Source organism: Neovison vison, chromosome 4 (assembly GCF_020171115.1).
Source record: "Neovison vison isolate M4711 chromosome 4, ASM_NN_V1, whole genome shotgun sequence".
In the NCBI taxonomy this organism is placed as follows: Eukaryota; Metazoa; Chordata; class Mammalia; order Carnivora; family Mustelidae; genus Neogale; species Neogale vison.
Window position 1 is genome coordinate 185,820,737 of NC_058094.1, and position 22,569 is coordinate 185,843,305.

At 54.8% G+C, this 22,569-nt stretch overlaps 1 protein-coding gene across 4 annotated transcripts in view; it reads left to right on the forward strand.

Annotated features, from left to right (window-relative positions):
- The window catches only part of MINDY4 (MINDY lysine 48 deubiquitinase 4), a 101,597-nt gene that overhangs the window by 58,592 nt on the left and 20,436 nt on the right, over positions 1-22,569 (forward strand). For all 4 annotated transcript variants that reach the window (XR_006384291.1, XM_044246317.1, XM_044246316.1 and 1 more), the window contains exons 10-13: positions 4,904-5,005; positions 6,582-6,645; positions 7,700-7,765; positions 12,824-12,891. Coding sequence is in view for 3 of the 4 variants with exons in the window: in XM_044246317.1 (XP_044102252.1) it covers positions 4,904-5,005; positions 6,582-6,645; positions 7,700-7,765; positions 12,824-12,891 (300 nt within the window). In the remaining variant the exon portion in view is untranslated. The remainder of the gene's footprint in view (positions 1-4,903; positions 5,006-6,581; positions 6,646-7,699; positions 7,766-12,823; positions 12,892-22,569) is intronic.

A 22,569-nucleotide genomic window follows, 5' to 3' on the forward strand; every position in this document is an offset into this window, starting at 1 on the left:
AGTAAACAGGGAACTTGGCCTGCTGGACAGGACCCCTTCCTCCTGGAAGCATGGAAGGATTCATGCTGCAGAAGAGTTACCTCAGTTTTCTTGGGAGCCCCACAACTATGGGTGTTCCTTGTAAGTCCTGCCCCTCTCTACCAGGGCTCATCTCCACACAGGTTGAGTGGGCAGGCTTTCTGCTTCCATCCACTGGGGCTCTGGCAGGGGCTAGGGAAGAGGTAGCTCAGAGGGGGACAAGCTAGGGGAGGTCTTAGTGGTGATGGGCTACAGGCAACGGGCACCAGATTCCTACACACACACACACACACACACACAGAGAGAGAGAGAGAGAGAGAGAGAGAGAGAGAGAGAGAGTCCTGTGTTTCTTTCTCCCACTCCCCCTGCCATGGGGCTGGGTTTGCTGAGGTTACAGCCTGCCTCAGGGGCTGGAGAACAACTAGGGCTGGGAGGAGAGACTTCTTCTGGCTTCAAGCTAGGGCTTGGGTCAAACAAAGCCCAGGGGAGCAAGGGGCTGTTGCCCAGGGCTGGCGGCAGAGGACGGAAGGGAGCGCTGAGTCTGGATTGCTGCTTGGCGGGTGGTGAGGCCTTGCAGGGCTGGGTCTGGAGACCTGGGCTGCTGGACCTCACCTTCTCCACTGGAGAATCTCTGTCTTGCCTAAGTTAGACTCAACAAAGAAATGCAGACACAGTCCTTTATAAGTCATCAAGGGCTGTGCAAGCAGGTGGGACCATGTGGGGAAACCGAGGCTCAGAGAGGCATGGTGCTCCCGCAGGGTTACTCCTGGCATCTGCAGTGGCGCTCTGTTTGCCATCCCATTCCTCTGTGCCCCAGAGGAGACTGGGCAACAGGAGAGCCAGAGAGGTCAGAAGGGGCTGGGCCCACGAGGCTGCTGGCGTGTGTCTGGAACACTCGAGTGCTGGATCCCCAGACAGACTCTCAGTGACCAAGGTGCGGCTCTGTGTTTTACAGGGGCCTTCCAGGGCACAACCCGCCGCCCCACCCCCCGCCATCCCCTACTTTGGAAGAACTCCATACAGAAGTACTAAGAGTAATATAGCAAACAGCTCTTGTGAGCAAAGGGTGACAGCTCCGTAGGAGCCCCTCTTTGTGCCCATTAATTTAATCATACAATTTGAATACTGGTGGGCGGGCCGTTGACCTTTCTGCCTGGGCGCTGTGTGCTGAGCTGGGTCCGAGGCTTTAGTACTTCCTTTTGACTCTGAAATTCCAGGATTTCAGAAATGACCCAATTTAAAAAAAAAAAAAAGTCAGGTGACTCCCCTTTCCTCTTCAGGAACACCATGGTGGCATGGCCCCCCACACCACGCAGCATCTGCTGCTGCCCAACTCTGGGCCCCACAGGGGCCCCTGAAGGACCTGTGGGCCTTCCCACACTGGGGCTGGCGGTGGGGCCCCTCCTCACGCCTTCTGCTCACCACCGATGGGGAGCGATTCTGTGAAAGCAGCGTGGGGGATTGACTGCGCCCTCCAGGGAAGTCATGCCGAAATAAAGGCCTCTTGGCAGGGATGGTGTTTTTTTCTGTGGGCCTGTCTGGCTTCATCAGGACCCACTCTGTCAGGCCGGCAGCTGGCCTCTCCTCCGTCAGGGAGGACAGAGCCAGGCATCACGACTCCGTGTTTTTCCCCACAGAGGGGTTGTGCTGGTGGCTTTGGGAAGGGACAATGAGTCTTACTCTCCTGCAGGCCTAGAAGAGCCACAGACCTCCGATGAAGGCAACACAGGAGCCACCCTTGTCTTTGAGGTTTTGTAGGTGAAAGCAAGGGAGTTCCTTGGTGAGGCTGAACTCTGGGTGACTCGCCACAGCGCCCCCTTCCTCTCATCGTCTGCAAGGACAGCCCTGTCTACCCTGCGGCCAGTGAAATGGCAGAAAGGGCAATGCTGGAATGATGCTTGGGGGCGCGTGGGCCAGTGTCCACATCTGTGTGGGAAGGCGAAGGCCAGTGAGGGCAAGGGGCTTCCCCGAGGCCTGGGAGCCAGGAACCAAATGCAGCCCCGACTGCTGCACTTTTCCATTGTGTCTTCTGGAAAGATGGCAAACTGGGGCCCAGGAAAGGGTGGAGACACTGGAAGTTTTTCTAAATGGAAGCCAGTGAAAAGAATGAGGACCGTGTGTAGAAAGAGGGTCTCTAACCAGTCTGTGAGATCAGAAAGACACGGGCCGGACCAAAGAGCCAGGTCTCTTGAGAGTGTTGGACGGCACCCAAGAGACGGGCTTGAAGTCAGAGGGTTGCTGGGTCCTACGGCCAAGACCTCCAGACAATTGGTTTCAGTTCCCTAAGTCCTCCTTCCTCCCTCAATGCTGTTTTAATTTTTCTTACTTTACTGTGTGACCTTGGGTGAATCTCTTAGGCTCTGTGCCTCAGTTTCCCCATTTAAAAGCAACAATACTGCCGCCTTTCCAGGGTAGCTTTAATGGCTAACGAAATAATACATGGGAAGTATTTCTAACAGTGCCTGGCCCATGATAGGTACTCAGTATATGTCGGCTTTTCAGATCTTATTTGTGGCTACACTGAGAAGATTTCAGTCAGACACATGACTTGCTTAGCGTAGAACACAGTGGCTGTGTGAAAGGTGACCTCTTAGGTCCATGTCTGCAGGTTTCCCAGCATAGATGTTCTAGGCAGAGATTACAGTCCAGACACAAGTTTGCACAACTCCTGGCCACAGCAAGGGTTCTGACTGGGGAGTACCCTGGTTACCCCTGTGTTATACGAAGAGCCCACAGGGACAAGATGGAGCAGAAATGCTGGTCAAGCCCTGGCTGGAACAACTCAGCTGGGGAGCAGGGCACACCGGTCCCGGGCAGGGGATGGGAAGGGGATGGGCAAGGAGATGTGTTTGACAGGATGTGACGGTCACCTGGGTGGGGGCAGGGCAGGAAACAGGAGCTGTGGGGATGATGAAGTCAACTTTCATAGGTTCTGAATCCAAGGGGATAATTGTCCAATCCTTTCTCCTTTGTCTGACAAGCCCTGCTTTGCAGGCCCCTCTGTCCTTGGCATCACTTCTCCGGAAACCCAGCACAACATTTCCTCACCTTTGTTTTCATAGTTGATGGTGACCCTGACCAGTGATCTCCCCGCAGCCCAGGCTGCCCGGTTTAGTGATGGTGTGGTAACCATTTCCTCGGGGAGCATGGCAGGCTTCCAGAAGCTGCACAAGTAGCAGGCAGGCTGCCATTTCATTTTTCAAGTGGTTGAGGACTTGCTGTTTGTCTCATTATGTTCGAAGGATGACCTGGTGTCAGGGGCTTGCTGTCACTTTCACACCAGATGGTTGGAGTTCACCTTCCTGTCACCACAGCCAACGTGGGGACATGATGTTTCCATAAAAACAATAGTGATAGGTATCCATTATTGATCATTCATCCTGTAACCACAGCCCATACACACATCACCTTGTTTAACGCTCCCAATGCTACAGGGCAGGTACTACTGTCGTCTCCAGTTTATGGAAGGGGAAACTGAGGGATGGCTCTGCCATTTGTCTCCCATTTTAAGGGCACTGGTCAGCCTGGATACAGACCACTGGCTGTGTGTCTTAGGCACTGGGGAATGACCTGTGTCCCTGGTCTTCTGGTCCTCGTTTCTCCAGTTTTCTTTCTCCCCTGCACAGCTCAGCATGGAGCTCAGGTGTTAGTGGGTCACTAAAAACATAAGCCCCCCACCCCTTGCCCCCCACCCTGCCGTGTATTCCTTTGAGCCCCAGCAGGGTCTTCCTCATCATGGCTAGGAAGATTCTAACACTCAGACTGCTTTTGTAAGAGTTTAATTTTCCCAAGAACTTAGAAAAAATTCAGACTGCAGCAGTGGACAAGAACTACAGCTTTCGGAGCCCCGGAAAGGTGAAACTGAAGGGAGCGTCTCTATCAGGCCGTTGCCTGTTCTAGCCTGTTGCTCATTTCATGCACCAGGGCTTCTGTGTTTCCATTTTTATCATACACATCTCTCTGCCGTTTTTGACATTGCTGACTGCCTGTTTTGCTCAAAGCTCATTTGCTCCTAGGATTATGTAATAGCACCATCTCCCTTCTGCCATACCCCTTCCTGCCTTCCTCTGTGTCCCTGGTATACAAGAGTCCTATGGGGTTTCATCCTTGGCTGCCATCTCTGCCCTTCCTCAAACTCCATTTGGGAAATCTCAACCCCCAAAGGGCCAAGGGCTCCTCACATGCTGGTGTAGCATAACCTTGTCTTCAGCCCCAATGCTCTCCTGGGCTTTCCATGTGTCAGATAGCTTCAGCTAGAGGGTCCCGCCTATACCTCCAGTTGTTCCCCCAGTCCTCTCTGCTCTGTATTTCTCATTTCAGTGGGTGGCCCCACTGTTCACCCACTAAACCCCCAGAGTTCACCTTGGATCCTCCCTCTCCCGCATCCCACAACCTATATCTAAGTAACCAGCAAGGCAGGGTGCTTTCCCATCATTTCCTGTGGCTGGTGGGAGTTAAGGGCACCTGTTTGTCCAGCCACTGTCTCCAGGGGCCCGGTTGTGGGAGTGGCCAAGGCTGGGTCAGGGCGGTACCAGACATTTGGCTGGGATGGCTCACTTTCCTTGGGGTGGCCGGAGCTCCCGAGCATGTTCAGCATGGCCTCCTGGACTCTGTTAGAGCTTACGGCCCTGCCAAGCCTCCAGGATTCCCTCTGCTCACCCGGGGCCAGTTCCTTGACCTGCTTCTCCTCCAGCCCCACCCAGGGCCTCTCCATCAGGGCTCTTCCTTGGCTGTCATCGGAGGAGGCCCTGCTGGATGGAGTCCCTGGGCTGCAGAGCCCTCTCTGCGTGGCAGAGGAAAGAATAGGCCATCTGCTACAGGGCTGCCTCATCCCTTGTGGCTTGTGTCCCCACAGGCATAAACATACTCTCCTTTTTCTCCTCAGGCAGCTGCAGCCTTCCAATGCCCGCAGGAGTCACTGCCTTGCCCTGGCCATTGCGGACATCGTGTGGCGGGCCGGGGGCCGGGAAAGAGCCGTAGTCACACTGTGAGTGCTTCCCAGGGCTGTGCATGGGGCTGCACTCATGCAGTGGCCCAGCTGCAGGCAAGCTGGCTGTGTGCTTTCCTGCCCTTGGAATCATCTGCCCACCCAGCTTGTCTGTGTCCTCCCGGGTGCCAGCCAGCACGAGCCCAGGGAGGCCTCCCTGCACACAGAGAGGCCTGGAGGGGACTCCATGCAGCTCCAGTTTCCTTTCTACCTGGGGGAGGGGTGCCGTGTCTGCCTGGCCTTCCTCCCTGGGGAAACTTGGGAGACACATCCCATCTGAGAAAACCACAGACCTCTCAGGAACCAGTCGCCCTCTGCTTCCTACCTCTCTCTTGGTCCCCAAAGCATGCTTCCTTTCCCTTTGTCGCTTGGAACCCTGTTCCTTGGAGGAAGAGATGTCCCCTGCCGCCTCTATGTGACTGCAGGTGGAGGACACCATCTATGTAATCCACATGGGTGGTTTGCCAGCTCTTCAGTCCAGCCCTTCCGAGTGGAGGCATCACTTCATCCCAGGCCCGTGGCTAAGCTTTAGTAAAAGGGGTGCCTTTTGGGGCCAAAGACTACACTCTTCTGGGGTAGAATGGTTGGTAGAGCATAGTGCTTAAGAGAAGGGGCTCCAGAGGCTATTGTTTATTAGCTGTGTTTATTAGCTGTGTGATCTTGGGCAGTTGACTCAACCTCTCTGTGCTTCATGTTTACTCATCTGGAAAATACCAGATAAGTAAGGATTATCTGGTAGAGTGACTGAGAGAATTAAATGAGTCACTATAAGTAAATTATGTACAATAAATGATATTATCTATCCATTTAAATCATTTGTCCATATAAGTAAACCATAAGTAATGATAAACGTGAAGGACTTAGGACCATGTCGGCACATACTAAAGTGTCAGTGTTAGGAACTATTGTTGCTGTTCCCATGGAGTGCTTGTCCTTGGTACCTGTGTTCCAGTGAATACGTTACTACACATTAACCCCGGCCCTTAGGATCCGCATGGCAGCCCTGAAAGCAAATGGGGCAAAAATTCTGTTTCCCTCCGTTTGCAGATAAGCAGACAGAAGGCCCGAGAGAGGCAGCAGCTGCTCCCAGCCTACGCGGCAGGCTAATGGTCCCCTGGGCCCCACACCCAAACCCCGCTTCTCGTGCCTGCCTCACCGGGCATGTATGGTGTAAACAGACGCTGATGGGGTCAGGGTGGGGAGCCTTAGGCTGGAGGCTGGAATTCCTCAGGGTCCTGAAAGCGAAGGGCAAGTCAGCATTCCTCCGTCTGGAAGTCTGTCGGTTGTGGGTGAGAGGCAGGCTCACTAGTGCCAGGACGTGGGTTTGGTTACCCTGAGCTCTCCTTCTGCCATCTTTTTTCCATTCCTTTTCCCACCCCCACTCGCGGCATCCTCTGGGCCCACGCCAGTGGGTGAGTGCTAAGCGAGGGAGAAATGAGAAACCCTTGGTCCTGTTCTTTCCTCCAGAGCCCCCTTTTGATTTGTCCTCAGTTAATGGCACATGTGGTTTCCCCCTGGCTCAAGGGCACATCTTCTTTCCACACAGAGGACTCATGCATCTCCCTTTCCTTTTTAGGGCTTCGGGAACACAGCAGTTCAGTCCAACAGGGAAATACAAAGCAGATGGAGTCTTAGAAACAGTACGGCTTTCTGGAAAATTATCACGCAACCTTTGGCTTTGTTTGGGGACGGTCTCCTTTCATATATAAGTAAATCCTCCCTCAGCTGGGGACGGGCCAGCCCTCCCTGCAGCCCAGACTAGCGGATCCTCCACCTGGGATTGGGGTGGGCATCAGGCGCTGGGTAGGGGGACGCTCGCCAGAACTGCCCTTGGGGCCAAAAGGCTGAAGGGCGCCCTGTCACGTGGAGACTGTAGAGACAAGCGGGCCATGCCTGATGCCTTCTGGCCAAACCACAGCCGTCTCTGTCCCTCTGTGTCTCCTTGGCACCCTCGCCGGGGTTGTGAGAGGGCGGGGGGGTGGCATGGAGATGGAGGGGGAGTTAGAGAGAGGGGAACAGAGCACCAGCCGTGAAACCAGACCTGGTATGACCAAGTAAGGGAAAGAAATGGGAGACACGAGGATACAGACACCGTGACGTTTTCCACAGACGCGCCCCCCTCTTCACAGAAGACTTGTTGGACCTGGTTTGTTTCCTTTGACCTAAGTTTGGGCACATGTGGCCCTGGGATCCTAAATAGGGGCCTTACCTGCTTGGGTGATCTGTCTACAAGTGGTTTTTTCCTGAGTTGCCTGAGAAAGCAAAGGAGACTGAGACCCACGGCTTCCCACTGAACTCAGGACACTGCTGGCCAGGCTCAGAGTGGGCCTGGCAGTGGCCAGTTGGATGGGATGCCCACCCCAAACCCTCTGTGCCCCCAGATGCCTCTCAGATATCTGTAACTGGCCTGCAGGGGTGCAGCCAAGCTTGAACTCCCCACTGTCTCCATTCCTGGGCTCTGTCGGCCTGGTGGAGCTGGCCGGGAGGACTTGACCTGGAGACCCCAGCTGGGCCCTGTCTGCCTTTTAAGTCGCATGCAGGCATGGGGATGCCTCATTGCCCTGGTTCTCCAGGACGCCCCTGTGACTGTAGGGACATTCCCACTTGGGGTCTTGTAGCTACCGAAGCCAGGGCAGGACCCAGAACTGTCTGTGGGGCTTGGGCAGCTCACGCCGTGCGTTTGTGTCTCCTCAGCTCACGCTGCACAGTTTGACCTGCTATGAGGAGTTGGTGACTTTTCTCCAACAAAGCATCCATCAGGTATGGATGATGGTTTATTTGGGGGGGGGTATTGTTAAGCCGTCTGCTTTCTTTGATGGGGACCCTTCTGGGTACAGGACCTTGCTTGGTGCCCTGGGTGGCTGACTGAGTCCTCCAGCACCTTGTCTGCTGGAGGGGATCTGTGCCCCCACTGCTTGCTGTGAGATGGGGTGGGACACGTCCAGGGCCTGAACAGCACAGAGTGCCATGGGGGTTCAGAGAAGGGCTATAGCCTGGCTAGGTTTGTGGAGGAGGTAGTTGAAGGCTCCATGGTAAAGGATATGATCTCTGGAGCCTTCCATCTGGGTTTGAATCTAGGTTTCACCCCTTACGTACTCGCTCTGTAACCTGGGGCAACTTCTTTAGCTCTCTGTGCCTCAGTTTCCTCATCTGTAAAATGGGGCTGATAACAACAGTACTTGGAACTAGTGCACCAGGCTCGATGTTGTCACCGATTTTACCTTCTGTTGTTGATGTTATGATCACCATTGTTATTATTCTAGGCCCCCTTGAGACTGGTTAGCTGTGGACATGTGGAAATGAGGGGGACGCACTGCAGAGGCAGGGTACAGCCTGAGCCAAGGCCGAGAGATGACCTCTGAGATCCCCAACCACAGGGTCTCATTTTCTTTTCTTTCTTTCTTTCTTTCTTTTTTTTTTTTTTTTAAGATTTTATTTATTTGATAGAGAGATATCACAAGTAAGCAGAGAGGCAGGCAGAGAGAGAAGAGGAAACAGGCTCCCGGCTGAGCAGAGAGCCCGATGCAGGGCTCGATCCCAGAACCCTGGGATCATGACCTGAACTGAAGGCAGAAGCTTAACCCACTGAGCCACCCAGGTGCCCCTAGGGGTCTCATTTTCTGATGTCTGTGTGTCAGGATAGAAAGAAACCAAGCATTGAGCCCTTCTCCAGTGTGCAAGCAAGTGCTCTGTGCCTCTTCTCTGCCTTTCCTTCAGCCTCCTGAGCTGTGGGACTAGCTCTTTTTGGCTCCAGAAAAGGTGACTGAGGATTTGCTGGTTAGCCCGGAGGGTGGGAGTACTTGCCAGATAAGGGACCAATCTAGACACTCCTGTCAGAATACTTTCCTCCTGTTCCCTGAAGGCACTGGGGTCTGCTTGGAGACCCCGGGGAGGCAGGGGTGCAGTCACTAAGGCACTTATTCACCCCAGATTTTCTGCCCCAGAGCTATTGCCTAGGGGTAATTCAGCCCCAAGAGCCAGGCCCATGTCCTCAGCTTAGGACGCTGCCTTTTGGCACAGACTGTTCTGTCTGGCCTTTCTGGGCGGTGCGAGGGAGGGGCTCTGACATGGGCGGGGTCCTGGCCTCAGCTGGCTGTCACTTGCTCCATCCCTGGCTCCCTTTGGTTCTTCATGGGCGTAACCCAGTGGGCTCTCAAATGATGCGGCTCATCCGGAGCAGCTGTAGGGGGCCTGGAGCAGGGGTCTGGGGGCCTCCTCTGGCTTCTAACTCAGCCCCATGGGGCCTCAGGCACCACACTGGGCCTAAGTTGCCTCGCCTAGGAAACGGAAGATGGCACAGTTAGCAGATACATCCAGCTCTTTATTGTCCAATAGAGGTTTTTGAAGAAGAAACTTAAATGCACGGAAGAGAATGTCTTCTAAATTAAGCAGCAGGTGGGATCGAAACAAGCAGGAAGGATCCTCCTCTTCCCTGCACTCAGAGCATTGTGAGAATGCAGCCATGCATCTGAGAGCTGAGCAGGGCCAATGGCCTCGGTGCGTGTGTTTGGACCGGGGGGCAGGCCCCCCCCGGTACCTGTGGTGGCACCTGGGAGAGGAAGGCGCCCTGGGAGGCTTCTAGGGGGCAAAGGAGAGCCCTGGGGCAATTGCTCACAGGCTCCAAGGGTCTGTCACCATGCATGGATGGCCCTGGCTGGGGGGATGCCTCTACACCAAGGCTTTCTACAACCTCATCTCGGAAACGGGGCCTCCTTTCTCCCTTGGTCCATACCCCAGGGTTTTGGTGAAGCCCAAGCAAGACAACAACTGTGGAAGCAGTTCAGAGAGTGGGGCCGGGGTTGGGAGAGGGGTCGCCCCCTTCCTGTCATTCCTTGGGACCCAAAGCGGGGAACCATGTGCCTGCGGTCAGTCTTTGGCCCTCCTCCCCCGGAAGGTAGTGTTTTCCCCCAGTGTCTAATTTTGTTTTTGCTGGAAGCCGTTGAGCTGCCTCAGCATTACCCTCACCGAATTCATTTTTCATGGCCTGGGCCTAAGAGGGGTGCCTTGTGCCAGGCCTGGAAACGAACACTGAACCATCTCTGCCCAAAATAAATAGCCTCCTTGCTGTGTTTTCATTACCGTTCACCCTCTGGGTGGGATGTCTGGCCGCCCCCCGCGAGCTGGTGAGGCCCCCGCCCCTGCCTCCAGATGAGGTTCCAGGGTAGGCTTTGGTCCTTCCAGGGCCTGAGCCGGGGCTAGAGAATGGCCCCTTCTTCCCAGGCTGTACCAGACACTTTCCCCCCGACCCTCACGGCGGTTTCCAGCCCAACTGCCTGTCTGGGGAGCTCTCCTTTCAGAGCAGGCACCTTGCCCTGCGGCCTCCCATGTCTTGGCAGCTTGAGTTTGATGAGATAATTTTAATAATTTTTTTTTTTAACAAAATGGAATATTGGTGCCATTCAGTCGTGTTCAGCAGGGGCCAGTAGCCCCAGGCAGCGTCCTTTCTCCCCACACACTCCATCACCTCACTAACCAGCCTACGTGGAGGGGCTCGTGCACGGCTCCTGGGAAGCTGTCCTTGAGGGAGTCCCAAGGGCTGTGGACAGTGCTGGCCTGTGTAGTAGCAGTAGTGCTCTGGGTTACACAGACGGAGGGCGTGCGGCGGGCTCCTGTGTTCCCTGCTTCATGCCAGTCCTGCAGCAGCACGCATGGCAGAGGGGAACAGACTGAGAAAGTTCTGTGGCTCCCCTCAAGACAACGTGCAAGTCCATGGCAGCAGTTAGGTGGCCTTCCCGAAGGGGAAATGGAGACGGAGAACTTTGTCACTCCCCAAGGCAACATGGAAGTCTGCAGGAGAGTTGCGACAAGGGTACTGGTCCTCCCAGGCCCATGTTCCCCTGGGCAGGGCTCTTTGCAATGACCAGAACACTTCCACAGACTTGGTCTTATAGAATGCGCACCAGAACCCAAGGGAAAATGCAAGGATGGGATTTGTCATCCTCGTTGTGTAAATGGGGAAACTGAGGGCAACAGAAGCGAAGTGACTGGCCTGAGATCAGAGAATAATGATGAAGTTGATTTAAGATAGTTGTTGATTCATCTATTCCATTTTAATCCCCCCAAAGATTCTGTTATTGATAAATTTATAAAAATAAGAAGTTAATTCTATAAAAATGATGTCCTCAGGGCTCTTCTGTGCTCCAGCCATAATAAACCTGCCTCCTCTTGCCTCTGGGCCTTTGCATGTGCTTTTCATCTTATCTGGAACAGCATTTCCTTTTCTTGTGATTCTTTCTTGTCCTTTGGGTTGAGATATCACTTCCTCCAGAAAGCCTTCCTTTACATTCCTTTCTTCCCTAAACCCCAAGTCTGCTTGGATGCCCTCTCTGTGTGTTTCCAGAACACCTTGCTTTTCCTGTCAGAGCAGAGCCCCTCCCCCACTCTTCTGTAGGTGCTTCTTGTTCTTTCTTCTCTGAGTTACTTCCCATGAAGGAGATCCATGTCCACCTTATCCACAAGCATAGCATCAGCAGGAAGCATCCTCTTGGCATGAAAGTTCACACAGAAATTTTTTTTTTTGAATGACTGATCGAATTACGGTGTGAAAATAAAGACTATGTTTTGAAGGAAAGAAAAGATAATTTTATCAGAACCGAAATAATTACCACAGACGAGGACCATGTCTGGCTTGGAGCTTCCTGGCAACCCAGGCAAAATGGAAATATGATAAATTATATCATTCTTACCCTTTCAGGAAAACAAGCTTCTTTAGGTCTGGTACCAAGTCCACAAAAACAAAAACAAACAAACAAACAAAACTGACCACACATAAGGAACGCTGACTCTAGTCAGGCAACATCTGCCATCACCAGATCACAGATGGGGAGAGGGTGGGATGACACTGAATGGCGGCGGGGAGGGCTGGCATTTGTCTAGGGAGCCTGAGTGACCTAGCCCATCCCGGAGGCTGTGGCCTCCTGGGCCCACTGGACAAAGGGCCATGCAGAGCTGGCATTGTACCCATGGCTCCCCTGGGGTCAGGCCCTGTGCTACGTGCTTTACAGGGGTTATCTCACTGACTCTTCACAACAACCTCATGAAAGTTGGGCCCATTATCATCATCCCCATTTAACAGATGAGAAGACTGGGGCACAGGGAAGTTAGGGAAGGTCTCTGTGCTCACCTAGCTAGGAGTGGCACAACCAGGATTGAAACCCATGCAGACGGGCTCCGGGCGGTGGGCTCTAACCCAGAGTTGGGACTGGGGGGAGATGAATCAGGTGCTCTCCTTGGGTGCAGAATTCAAGGAGGTACCCAAATCCTCAGTAATCAGCAAAAATAATATTTTCATATCCAGAATTAATCCAAAAAATCCACAATGAATGAAATACCAAAAATGTTTGGCAGATGGGATCTATCCTTGCACTTGCATGGCTCCCCTCACTCACCCCTCCTGACCCTGACTCTGTCCCCCACCTGCTCTCTGCTGCTCTTAACGCAGTGCATGTCTAAGGCATTTGGAATCCGATGGAGCCTGCTAGCATCCCAGCAGACCACTTACCAGTGTTTCCTTCTGGGGCAGAGGGCAGTGTTAACAGTACTGTCACACCAGCCTGTGACGGTTTTCAGTGTGACGGTGCCCGTAAGATACCTGCAGGGCAAGGGAGGCTGGCCCGGCTGCTATATAACAAGTGTCCAGGACTCAGACCTTATGGGCGTGCTCCTTGATGGACTGTGTGTCCAGTCCCATTGTCACCTGGGCTGGTGTGCTTCCCATCAGTGAGGGGGCCTGCTCTGGAGCCGCCTGGCAGCCTCTGGGACCGGGCTGGTGGCAGCTGGCTCCAGTTCAGGCTGCTCACTGCTTTCTCTTCTTCCCAGTTCGAAGTGGGTCCCTACGGATGCATCCTCCTCACGGTGTCTGCCATCCTGTCCAGATCCACGGAGCTGTGAGTGTCTTCCTCTCTGGATTCCTGGGCTGGGCTGGTCTGTCTGGTTCACTGCTGCCCCAAGCAGAGCCCAGGGCCACGCTTGGTGCACAGTCGGCGTGTAGTGAGTGTGGTTAAGAGGGTGAAGGAAGTGGCGGAGTGGGGAGCGGTGTCGGCCAGGGCAGTTGGAGAGCTGCAACGCTTGTGTCCAGGGCCAGCCCTGAGGACAACAGGTGGGCGGGTGCCCAGGGGCCTTGGAAGCAAGACGACTTCAGTGACGTGCATTTTTATCAAAGGCAGCCTTCCAAGCTGCCTGAGAGCTGGACTTTCTCCATCATACTCATCCTCCGTGGGCTTTCTAGGCTTCTTCTCCCTTTTTGTCACCTGGGCATTATGTCATCAGGGAGAATAGTAGCTTAAGAGCTCATTAACGGTTTTATAAAGTACAATTGATTACTCCTTCCCTTTCCAAATAGAGCACCGACTCCAGAGGGTATATGGGGGATCTGGGGAATGAATTTTCACTTGGGGGGAGGGTGCTTGCTGTGGGGGATGATTTGGGAACAACCCCAAGCAGGTGGGCCCTGAGGAGTGGGGAGTCAGAAGGAATCGCTGTGTGGTGCCCGGGCTGGGGAGGCCCCAGCAGGAGGAGACACTTGCTCCCCGTGGCTGGGCCCAGACAGGGCCTGTCCCCTCCCCTGCAGGCTCCGGCTCGGGTGGGAGGAGGACGAGGGGGCTCTGTGGCCTCGTGCCGCCAGCCTGCCTGCTGCTTGCTGCTACTGACCTTATTAAATGCGGTGCATGCACAGATTTTCTAATAGCATTTTTCTTCTAATCCTGCCATAATGATACGATTCATTCCTGGCCTGGGCTCACGTGCATGGAGACAGTAAGCTGCACTGCCTCCTCCTCAGGCCTGGGTTTGCTAATCCCTGGCGACCCAGGTTGGGTGGGGATTTCTGGGTGTGTGGGTGAGACCCCTGAGCTACAGAGAGGAAGCTAGGCTCTCAGAAGGGCCGGGCTTGGTGACATCTGTCTGTGTGATCTCCCGGGCCTGTTTCCCCATCTGTACATGAGACCCTCTGGCTCTGGGGGTCTAGGACTCTGACCAGAGTGTCTCTGTTCTGGCGTCACTGGGGCAGCTACAGCAGGTCCCACTCACCAGCCCGGGAGCTGTTTACATGTGTGCCCCCATAGGGAGCAGCTCTGGCGGCCCTCTCTGTCCACAGGGGCCTTCAGAGCCCCATATCCAGGCTACTTTCCATGTTGTCCAGAGCTGGAGGACTTGGGCTGCTTCTGTCCCCTCCCTGCCCCATCAACCAAGACAGGCAAGGGTCATTCCCTGCCTAGGGTGTGGTACCGTGGGGCATCTATCCGGGGAAGGCTGCGCTACTGGGCCTGCACAGCCTCATGCTAATAGGCCTGAGGTCTCAGCCCTGCCACCATCCTCCCCTCACTACACACACGCAGAAGTACAGACACACACACACACACACACACACACACACACACAGATACACACAGACACAGACTCACAGATACACAGGTACAACATATACAGATATGCAGGTAGATACACAGACACGCAGGCATACAGATACACACACACATAGAGACACAGATGTACAGACACACAGACACACACATGCACATGAACATGAAGGCAGACCTACACAAATAAATGCACAGATACACCAAGGTATACATACAGACATACATAGAGAGACACAAGCACACGGACTCACCAAGAGATCCGGCGAGTGTCACCTCATTCCCCTTGTTCTCAGGACAGAGGAGTGAAAGTGCACCAAGATGATCTCCCTCCTGCTCAGGGCTCCTGAGGACCTTCCTGGGTCCTGGAGGCCGATGTGTTGGAGTCCCCAGGGATAGCTTTGGCCAGCCCATCCCCTGCCTTCCAGAAGGACTGACACCGAGCCCTGCTTTAGCACTGGACCCAGCAGGGCACCAGTTGAACTCATCTTACTGCTGGGCCTCCCCTTGCCTTCTAAGAAGGCAACATAGGGGACACTCTCATCAGCAGTAGGAACGGGAATAAGCAACGTCCGGCAAGCTTCCCTCGAACCCGGTCTGATGCTGCAACTCTTACAACAGAAACTTGCCTTGTCCCCACACAACCCTGTTAGGTGCCACTGGTGATGCCTACCAGCTTCCTGTCTCTCAGATGAAGAAACCAGGCTGGCCCCGGGCTCACACAGCTCAGCCCAGGCAGCCGGGCCCCAGACTGGGTTTGCCACTTGGTTTCAGGTCTGAGTCTCGTCTCCTTTGAGCCCAAGTTTCTAGCTCTGTGAAAGCGGGATGATAATTCCTGCTTTACAAGATTGAATGAAGATTTGTAGGTCGAGGCTTCCAGTGGGTAACATATTTTGGGTGATGGCCCCTGCTGGTCTGACCCTGTCCCAGCTGTGCTCAGAGGCACCTTGTGTCCCATCCTGTTGTGTCTTGCCCTCAGGCTCAGCTTGGTGACTGGTGGTAGAGACATAGCCACGGTGATGTCCCACAAGAGGGGATGGGTCCCCTGGTGGCGGTGCTCACCCCAGCAGGCATGTCCTCAGCAGCCCAGGGGGCTTCTTGGGGGCTGTGCACTGTTTCTCGGAGGGCACAAGAGAAGGGGAGGTGGGAGAACCAGTCTCTGCCCTGGGAGTGTGCCACCCAAAGATGGGCTTGAGAAAGACACTCACCCTGTCTTGTTTGTTCAAGTTCAAAACCACTTCTAGACAGACTGAAGGCTTCTGGTGGAGCATGGGGCAGGCTTTGGGCCCAGGGCTGCTGGGGCGACAGGGAGTGGAGCCAGTCACTCCTCCCCGTGGTCTGGGGGACTGCTGAAAGGGGTGGCAGCCTGAGGGGAGAGACAGAACCATGGCGAGGAGGAGAATGATCCCTTGACATGGTGCCTGGATGCCGTGAGAGATTCACGCTGACATTATTTACAATAACACGTTAGACTTCCTGGCATTTCCAGGGCTCCTCCAAAGGAGCTGTTCTGTGGCTTAGAAGGGGAGCCCTTGGAACGGCCTGCACCTCCTCTGTGCCCATCGCACACTCCAGAGGTGCTTCCCTCGGCTCTCCAGAGCCTCCGGTCTCTCATCTCAGGACGGATGCCAGACCTGGAGGTGGGTTTGCTGCGATCCCCTTGGCAGGGATGACAGTCCTGGGATGGTGAAAGGCCACTTCCTCCTGGCCTGCCACAGGGGCTGGCAGCTTGCAAAGGGCCCCTGGGGGCAGAGGCCATCCAGCACAGGCTCCCTTTGTCAGGTTGAGCTAATAGGCTTGCCCAGGGTGGCCCCAGTGGGTGACAGGTCACACCAGAGCATCCCACTCATTGGCTAGGATGCAGCTTTCGGATACCTGGGTCCCCATCTCTGCTCTGCCAGCACAGCCTGTGCTTTAGGTCCTTTACCTCTAAGAGGAGGGAGGCAAACTTAAACTGCTGCTTAAACTGTGTAGTGAACTTGACTTTTTTTCTTAATAAACCGTATTCCAAAGCTCACGGTAAAAAGCAGATGTGGCAGGACTGGAGTAGGGGTGGGGGGAGGCGGAGACCCCTGCATGCCCCTCCCCGTCTCCCAGCCTGGCCCCGGGAGACCCCTGTTTGGAGAAGGCCCAGCCCTGCATACATAGCTTACCAGCCGTAGGACCGGACGAACCCCGAGGGCCTTCCTGCTCTGGAGTTCAGATTCAGCCTCGCCAAAGCCTTTGATGCCGTTTCAGGGTGATCTGTTACTACTTTGGGCAGTTGGAAACATGTCCTGGTAGCCCAAAGAGAGCAGTTTCTCCAGTCATGGGCCGTGCGGTGGAGGGCTCGGAATCTATCCCCAACCCAGCTTTTTACAAGTACAGCATGTATGGGTACGCTCACGGAGGTGTGTGCATGGGTGAGGGATCTGTGACGCTTCAGGACTGGGTGTGAGATGATGTGGCTGTTGGTGGTGACCTTTGAGATTGTGGGAAGGTGACTTGATTGTGTGAGTGTGTATGTGTGTCTGAGCGCATGGCCATCCCTCCCTCTGAGCAAGGGCTTTCAGACTCCTGCCTGAGGCCCCGGGGGCAAGCCTTGCACCCAAGTCCACGCCTCCTGTCCATCGGCTGTTCCCAGCTCTGGGGGGAGCCAGGGTGAGGGTGCCAAAGGAAGATGTGAACACAGCCCGGCCCAGCCTAGCCACTTTGCCCTGAGAGGCCGGAAGAACAGTAGTGAAGCTGGCGTTTGAGTTTTGTTTACCGGGGCTGATTGCAAATCCTCTATTTTTTTCCACTTGATTTCCAGCCATCTATTTTCCTGCCTAAGATCTTGAGTTGCTTACAGTAAATCTCATACAGGCTTTCATGCTTACCTAGCTCCACTGCTTTCCAAACCACACGGCCTAGAACTTTCCCCAGCAGGCTCTCACAAGTCCCAAAGATGCTTGGGGCCCCGGGGTCGGGGGCCAGCTCAGAGCCAGACCTGCACAGTCCCCTGGGAAGCCAGCAGTGATTTGGGGCCAGGCACAATGGGGGGCTCTGGAGATGCCCACTGAGTGGTTGAGGCCCGGCTGGTGGGGGAACGGCTTGTGAAGAGACCTTTTTCAGGCCTCACACCCACTGCACTCAGGGCAGTGGCATTGTGGGCCATCCAAAAGCAATCTTGAAAGTCCAAAATAGGCAGTAGTTTGTCATCTGCTGAAGTAATTTTTGAGGATCACAAGCCGGGCCCTGAGCGTGAGGGGCAGCACCCACACCGGGGTGGCTTTGTGGCTCTCTAGTTAACTTTCTCCAGGAGAGGAAAAATAACAGCACTGTTTAGTTCTTTGTGGAAATAGCCCTGAGAGAAAGCCAACCGTGAGTGTTGGTGATACAGAGGCAAGTGACAGAAACTTGAATCCTAGCCAGTGTAAGCAGAAAACAGCAGTATTAATTGATTCGTATCAAAGCCCAGGGCTTTAGGAGCGGCTGGATCCAGGAACCAGGCAGCGTCTTTGGGACATGGCATCCCTCCTTCTGTCCCGTCATGCTTCTTTCCTCCACCATCACAGCTGTGTTCTCAGGAGGGCCCTGCTGCATGGTGGGCTTCGGTGAGACCTGTGGAGAGGAAGCCCCCCTGCTTTTCTTTTTTTTTTTTTTTTAAGATTTTATTTATTTCAGAAAGAGAAAGGCAGAGGGAGAGGAAGAAGCTGACTCCCCAATGAGCAGGGAGCCCAACATGGGGCTCCATCCAGGACCCCGGGATGACCACCTGAGCCAGAGCCAGACATTTAACCCACCAAGCCACCCAGGCGCCCTAAGGAAGCCTTTCTCCAGTGCCCCTCAGCCTGCTGGCAGCCGTGACCCCATTTGTGATACCTCATGGAGGTCAGGCTTAGGCTGCCCCCATCATGGGGCATGTGAACACAGAGGGCCCAGAAGGCAGGCAGAACCCACAGAGGTGGGACCACTCTGACTGGGAAAGAAGTGGACTGTCTAGTCAGGAACTGGAAGCTTGGAATTTATCAAAGAACATGAGACCAGGTATGAGTTTGGGGGTGGATCAGATCTGGGCCTTAATTGAGGCCCCCACAGGATTTCCTCAGAAACAAGGGTGAGGTATGCCTGAGGGCAACAGGTCCACCGGGGAACACTGAGTCTCCTGTGGCTGAGGTGGCTACACTCGGGCAGAGCTAGGAGGGTCTCCTGACTCTTGGTGCCTCTAGCACTTACCACTTACCCAAGGGCTAGACTTCCATGTTCCTCGAAGGGCTTGGGCGTCCAAAGAAAGAGGATGGGCCTTGGGAGGAGGGAGAGGCAATTAACTTTTCGGAAGAATCTTCTGTTCCAGGCCGACTTCAGTCACTTGGGTGGGAAGCTTCCTTCTGGCTAACTCCGCACCCCTCCTGGGATTCAGCTTCTGGAGGCTGTTCCATCCGGGCCTTCCTTGTAGCTTCTTCTGGGGTGGGTGTGGGCCAGGCTTACATAATTTAGGGCCCGTTTGCTGTGCATCTGCAAAATAAGAGCCCAGTTCTGGGAGCTGGGGGCCCAAGGGACATGACATACCTCTGGCCATCAAAGTCCTTGCTGCCCGGAGGGACAAGGCTGGAATGGGCGGGTGCTCTGAGGAAGGGGCCGACTGAGGAGAGATGGGCACATCTGTCCCGGGGTGAGGGAGGTGTCTTTACAGAAGAGGCAACATTTAGCAGGGCTCTGAGGGGTATGTGGGAAGGGTTGGGAAGGAGTGGGAAGGAAGGTGCCACGTGTGGGGAGAGGTCTAGCAGGTGGTGAGTTGGAAGGCAGCTTGGAAGGGCTGGGGCACACCTCTGTCCCCTTCCTTCCTCCAGGCTGGCTCCTTTCTCTCCATCCTGCACCTTGCCCTCCCTCCTGGGGTCCCTACCTCACCCCTTCCTGTCCCGGCCCCTGCCTGGAGAGTGGCAGTCACAGCCAGCCCCTCCACAGAGGAGCTCTGTGCTGTTTGTGGGGCCCTCACGGCAATAGGTCTTTGAGGTGCCTGTTGTTATCCCCATCAGGAGATGACATCCCGAAGGCTCAGAGAAGGAACGCAATTTGCAGAAGGTCACACAGGGCAGGTGGCAGCAAGGGCCTGCCACACAGGTGTCCTGACCCATTGCCCACTCCCTACAGGCTTTCCTGGGAAAACAGTCCATATCCGCTCTACCCAAGTCCTTTTTAGATATTCATAGTTCCATTTCGGCCGCTTGCAGGCCTCCGTTTATTCTGGGTTCTTGGCTGCGACACGAGCAGCTGAGGTTGCGGGAATCATGACCTCTTGGTCATTGTGTTTGTAGTTGTTATTATTGTTGTTATCGTAGGACAAAGGAAGTGACATTTACCAAATGCCAGATGCTTTATATAGTTCACCTTGCTCTTCCAGCAGTCTATAGTAGAGGGAGGCATGTCCCACCTCCCCACTGCAGAGGGGAGGCAGCCTCAGAGAGGGGGACAGCCAGTAAGTAGCAGGAACTGGATTCAAATCCGGGGGCCCCTGCCCAGGAGCTCAGGTCCTCCTCGTTATTCTGCCACCACCCTTCTCACTACTGATTGGTCCTCAAAAGTCAGTAGAATTCCCAAGGGAGGGGGCAGCAGGGAGGCCCAGCCAGAGCGGGGTGTGGTGGTGCTCCTGGGGCCTGGGGCCTTGGGGTCAGGTGGAGGGGAGGTGGCTGGCCAGATCCTCCCGGGTTAATTACCACCTATTTTAGGCATGATGTTTTAAACATCAGAGTCACAAACCAGGCACACTTGTTCACATCCCAGAAGGTCCCCGGAGACCCCTGGCTCCTGTCCTCTGGTTTTCTAAATGAAGACATAGGCTGGGAGAGAGAGAGATAGACAGGGATTTGCCTGAGGTTAACTCAGCCCATCTGAGGCCGAGCTGGCTGCTGATCCCATCTCGTGGACATTGATTTTAGGTGAGTGGCTTTGATGATGGACTGGAACCATGTCTCTAGACCACTTAGACCTACTTTATTCTTATTCAGAAACATCTGTACCAGATGCCCAGATTCACATGTTCAGATGGATGTTGGGGAGGCTTAGGGTGAAGGAACAAGCTGTGCCCCAGCCAGGGAGGTGGGGACCAGGAGTGGAGCTTTAGGGCTCCCTGACTTGCTTGGGGGCTGGCCGGCCAGGCTGAACATCCCATATTTCAGGCCACAGTGGACACTGTGTGATGTTGGCGCCGGGGGCGCTGTCCTGGTCGGCCAACTGACTATATGATCACAAGACCACACGTCCCTTCTCCTTTCTAGGCCTCAGTAGCCCCCTTGGTGAAATGGAGATGGCGGTTTGTGCTCTTCTGGCCTCATGAGGCTTCAGAAAGGATGGTGGATCTGAAAGTGAGCTTCCAGGTTCTGCAGAGTCAAGGCTCAAGCCCTGTACACTGCTCAGTGGCAGAACGTCTGTCCTTGGAGGTGTGTGACGAGGGGCGACTGGAGGGAGCAGCGGTGCTCTAGCCCAGCTTCCCATGCTCAGTCTGGCCTAAAACCTGTCCCTTGCCCCAGCCTGCTTGTGTTCGTGTGCTAGGCATCAGTTTTCCCCGCTGCAAACAGCTCAGCCCCAAGGTCTCTGCCAACCCCCCGCATCCTCTTCGTTCCGCTTCTTGGTGCAGTGTGGGGTCTCTGGCAACTCTCCATGGGGCCCAGCTGGGAGAAGTAGGCCTTGCTGGCATCCTGGGCAGAGGGCTCTGTTACTCTAACTCTGGATGCTTCTGCAGCGAGCTGTCCCTCCGACTGTGGTCCACGTTCTGGCCCTTGGCTCCCAGAACGCTGAGGAGGAGTGATGGGGGCAGGACAGCCAAGGGCCCAGCCACTCCTTGTAAGTTTCCCTTATGGCAAGTCTGCTCAGGCTCCTCCCACACTGTGCTTCTCAGAATCCAAAATCCCGGCAAACTCCTGCTCCCTGAAGGGGTCCCCTGTGTGCATAATAGCCTCAGGGCTCAGGCTTCATCAGTCTGAGGCTGCCCCTGGCTCCTGTCACCCAGCCTGGTAGTTGGCCTCAGGCTGTGCGGAAAATTTTTAGGGCCCAGCATTGTCCAGTCCCCAGGTAGCCCGGGGAAGGTACAGCCTGCCCTTTGGACTGAACAACGTTAGTCCCAGGGAAGTCCTCAAAGCTGGTGGCTCAGAAGCCCAGTGAGTATGGGGACCTCAGAGCCCAGGCAACCCTATCTCTGATTCAGTCCCTGCTCCCAGGATGCTGCATGACCTTGGAGACCTGGGGGTTCCCCAGAGGGGCTACAGGAGCTGGAAGAGGGAAAAGGATGGGATACCTTCAGCCAGAGCAGCTCTGCCTTAATGTCTTGTGCATCTGGCTTCTGCCTAGAAGATGACATTTGAAGAAAGAGCTCTGAGTCTGAACAGACGGGGGAGGCCGCCTGATATGTGTTTGCTAGGGCAGCCGTCACAAGCACCCATAGCCCAAGTCGCTTTAACAGCAGAAACTGCCAGGTCTGGGGGCTGGAAGTCCAAGATCAAGGTGTCGGCAGGGTGGGTTTCCCCTGAGGCCTCTCTCCTGGGCCTGTGGGTGGCTGCCTGCTTCTGTGGCCTCACTTGGTCTTTCCTCTGCAGCTCGCATCCCTGCCATCCTCTTCTCGCAGGGACCCATTCAGACTGGATTAGGGCCGCCCGAATGGGCTCAGGGAGCTTAAATCACTCCTTGAAAGGCCCTCAGAGCAGAGCCACATTCTGAGGTATTGGGGTCAGGGCTTCAGCGTACAAATTTGGGGGTGACACAGTTCAGCCCCAAACACCGTGCATCTTGTACAAGGCCCTCGTGTTACAAAAGGGGAGACTGAGGCCCAGAGAGGAGAGTATGGCCACCACAGGGCTGGCTGGGGCCGGAACTCCAACCTGCTTACAGCCCTGCCCTTTGAACTGCCTTCTCTCTGGGCAGGGCAGAGGCCATTTTTCCTTTGCTCAAGGACTCCTCACACTCCGCTCTCCAGGGAATTCCCCTAAAGGGAGATCTGGGCATCTAGATTTGCCAAAGTTGTAAATCTCTTAAGCCGTAAGCTGCTCCCTGGCGTCTGGCGAATGCCCTAATGTGAAACGCAGACGTTCCTCCCTTTCAAGCTCCGTGCTCACTCCTGAACTTCCCATCGTGTTTGCACCTAAGGATGCAATTACCATTTCCTGCCATTGTCCTCTCTGCTTGTCCCTCTGCTCTCGGCTGACGCAGGCTCTCAAACCCGCTGGGTGAGCACGAGGCTATGAGATTATGGAGATC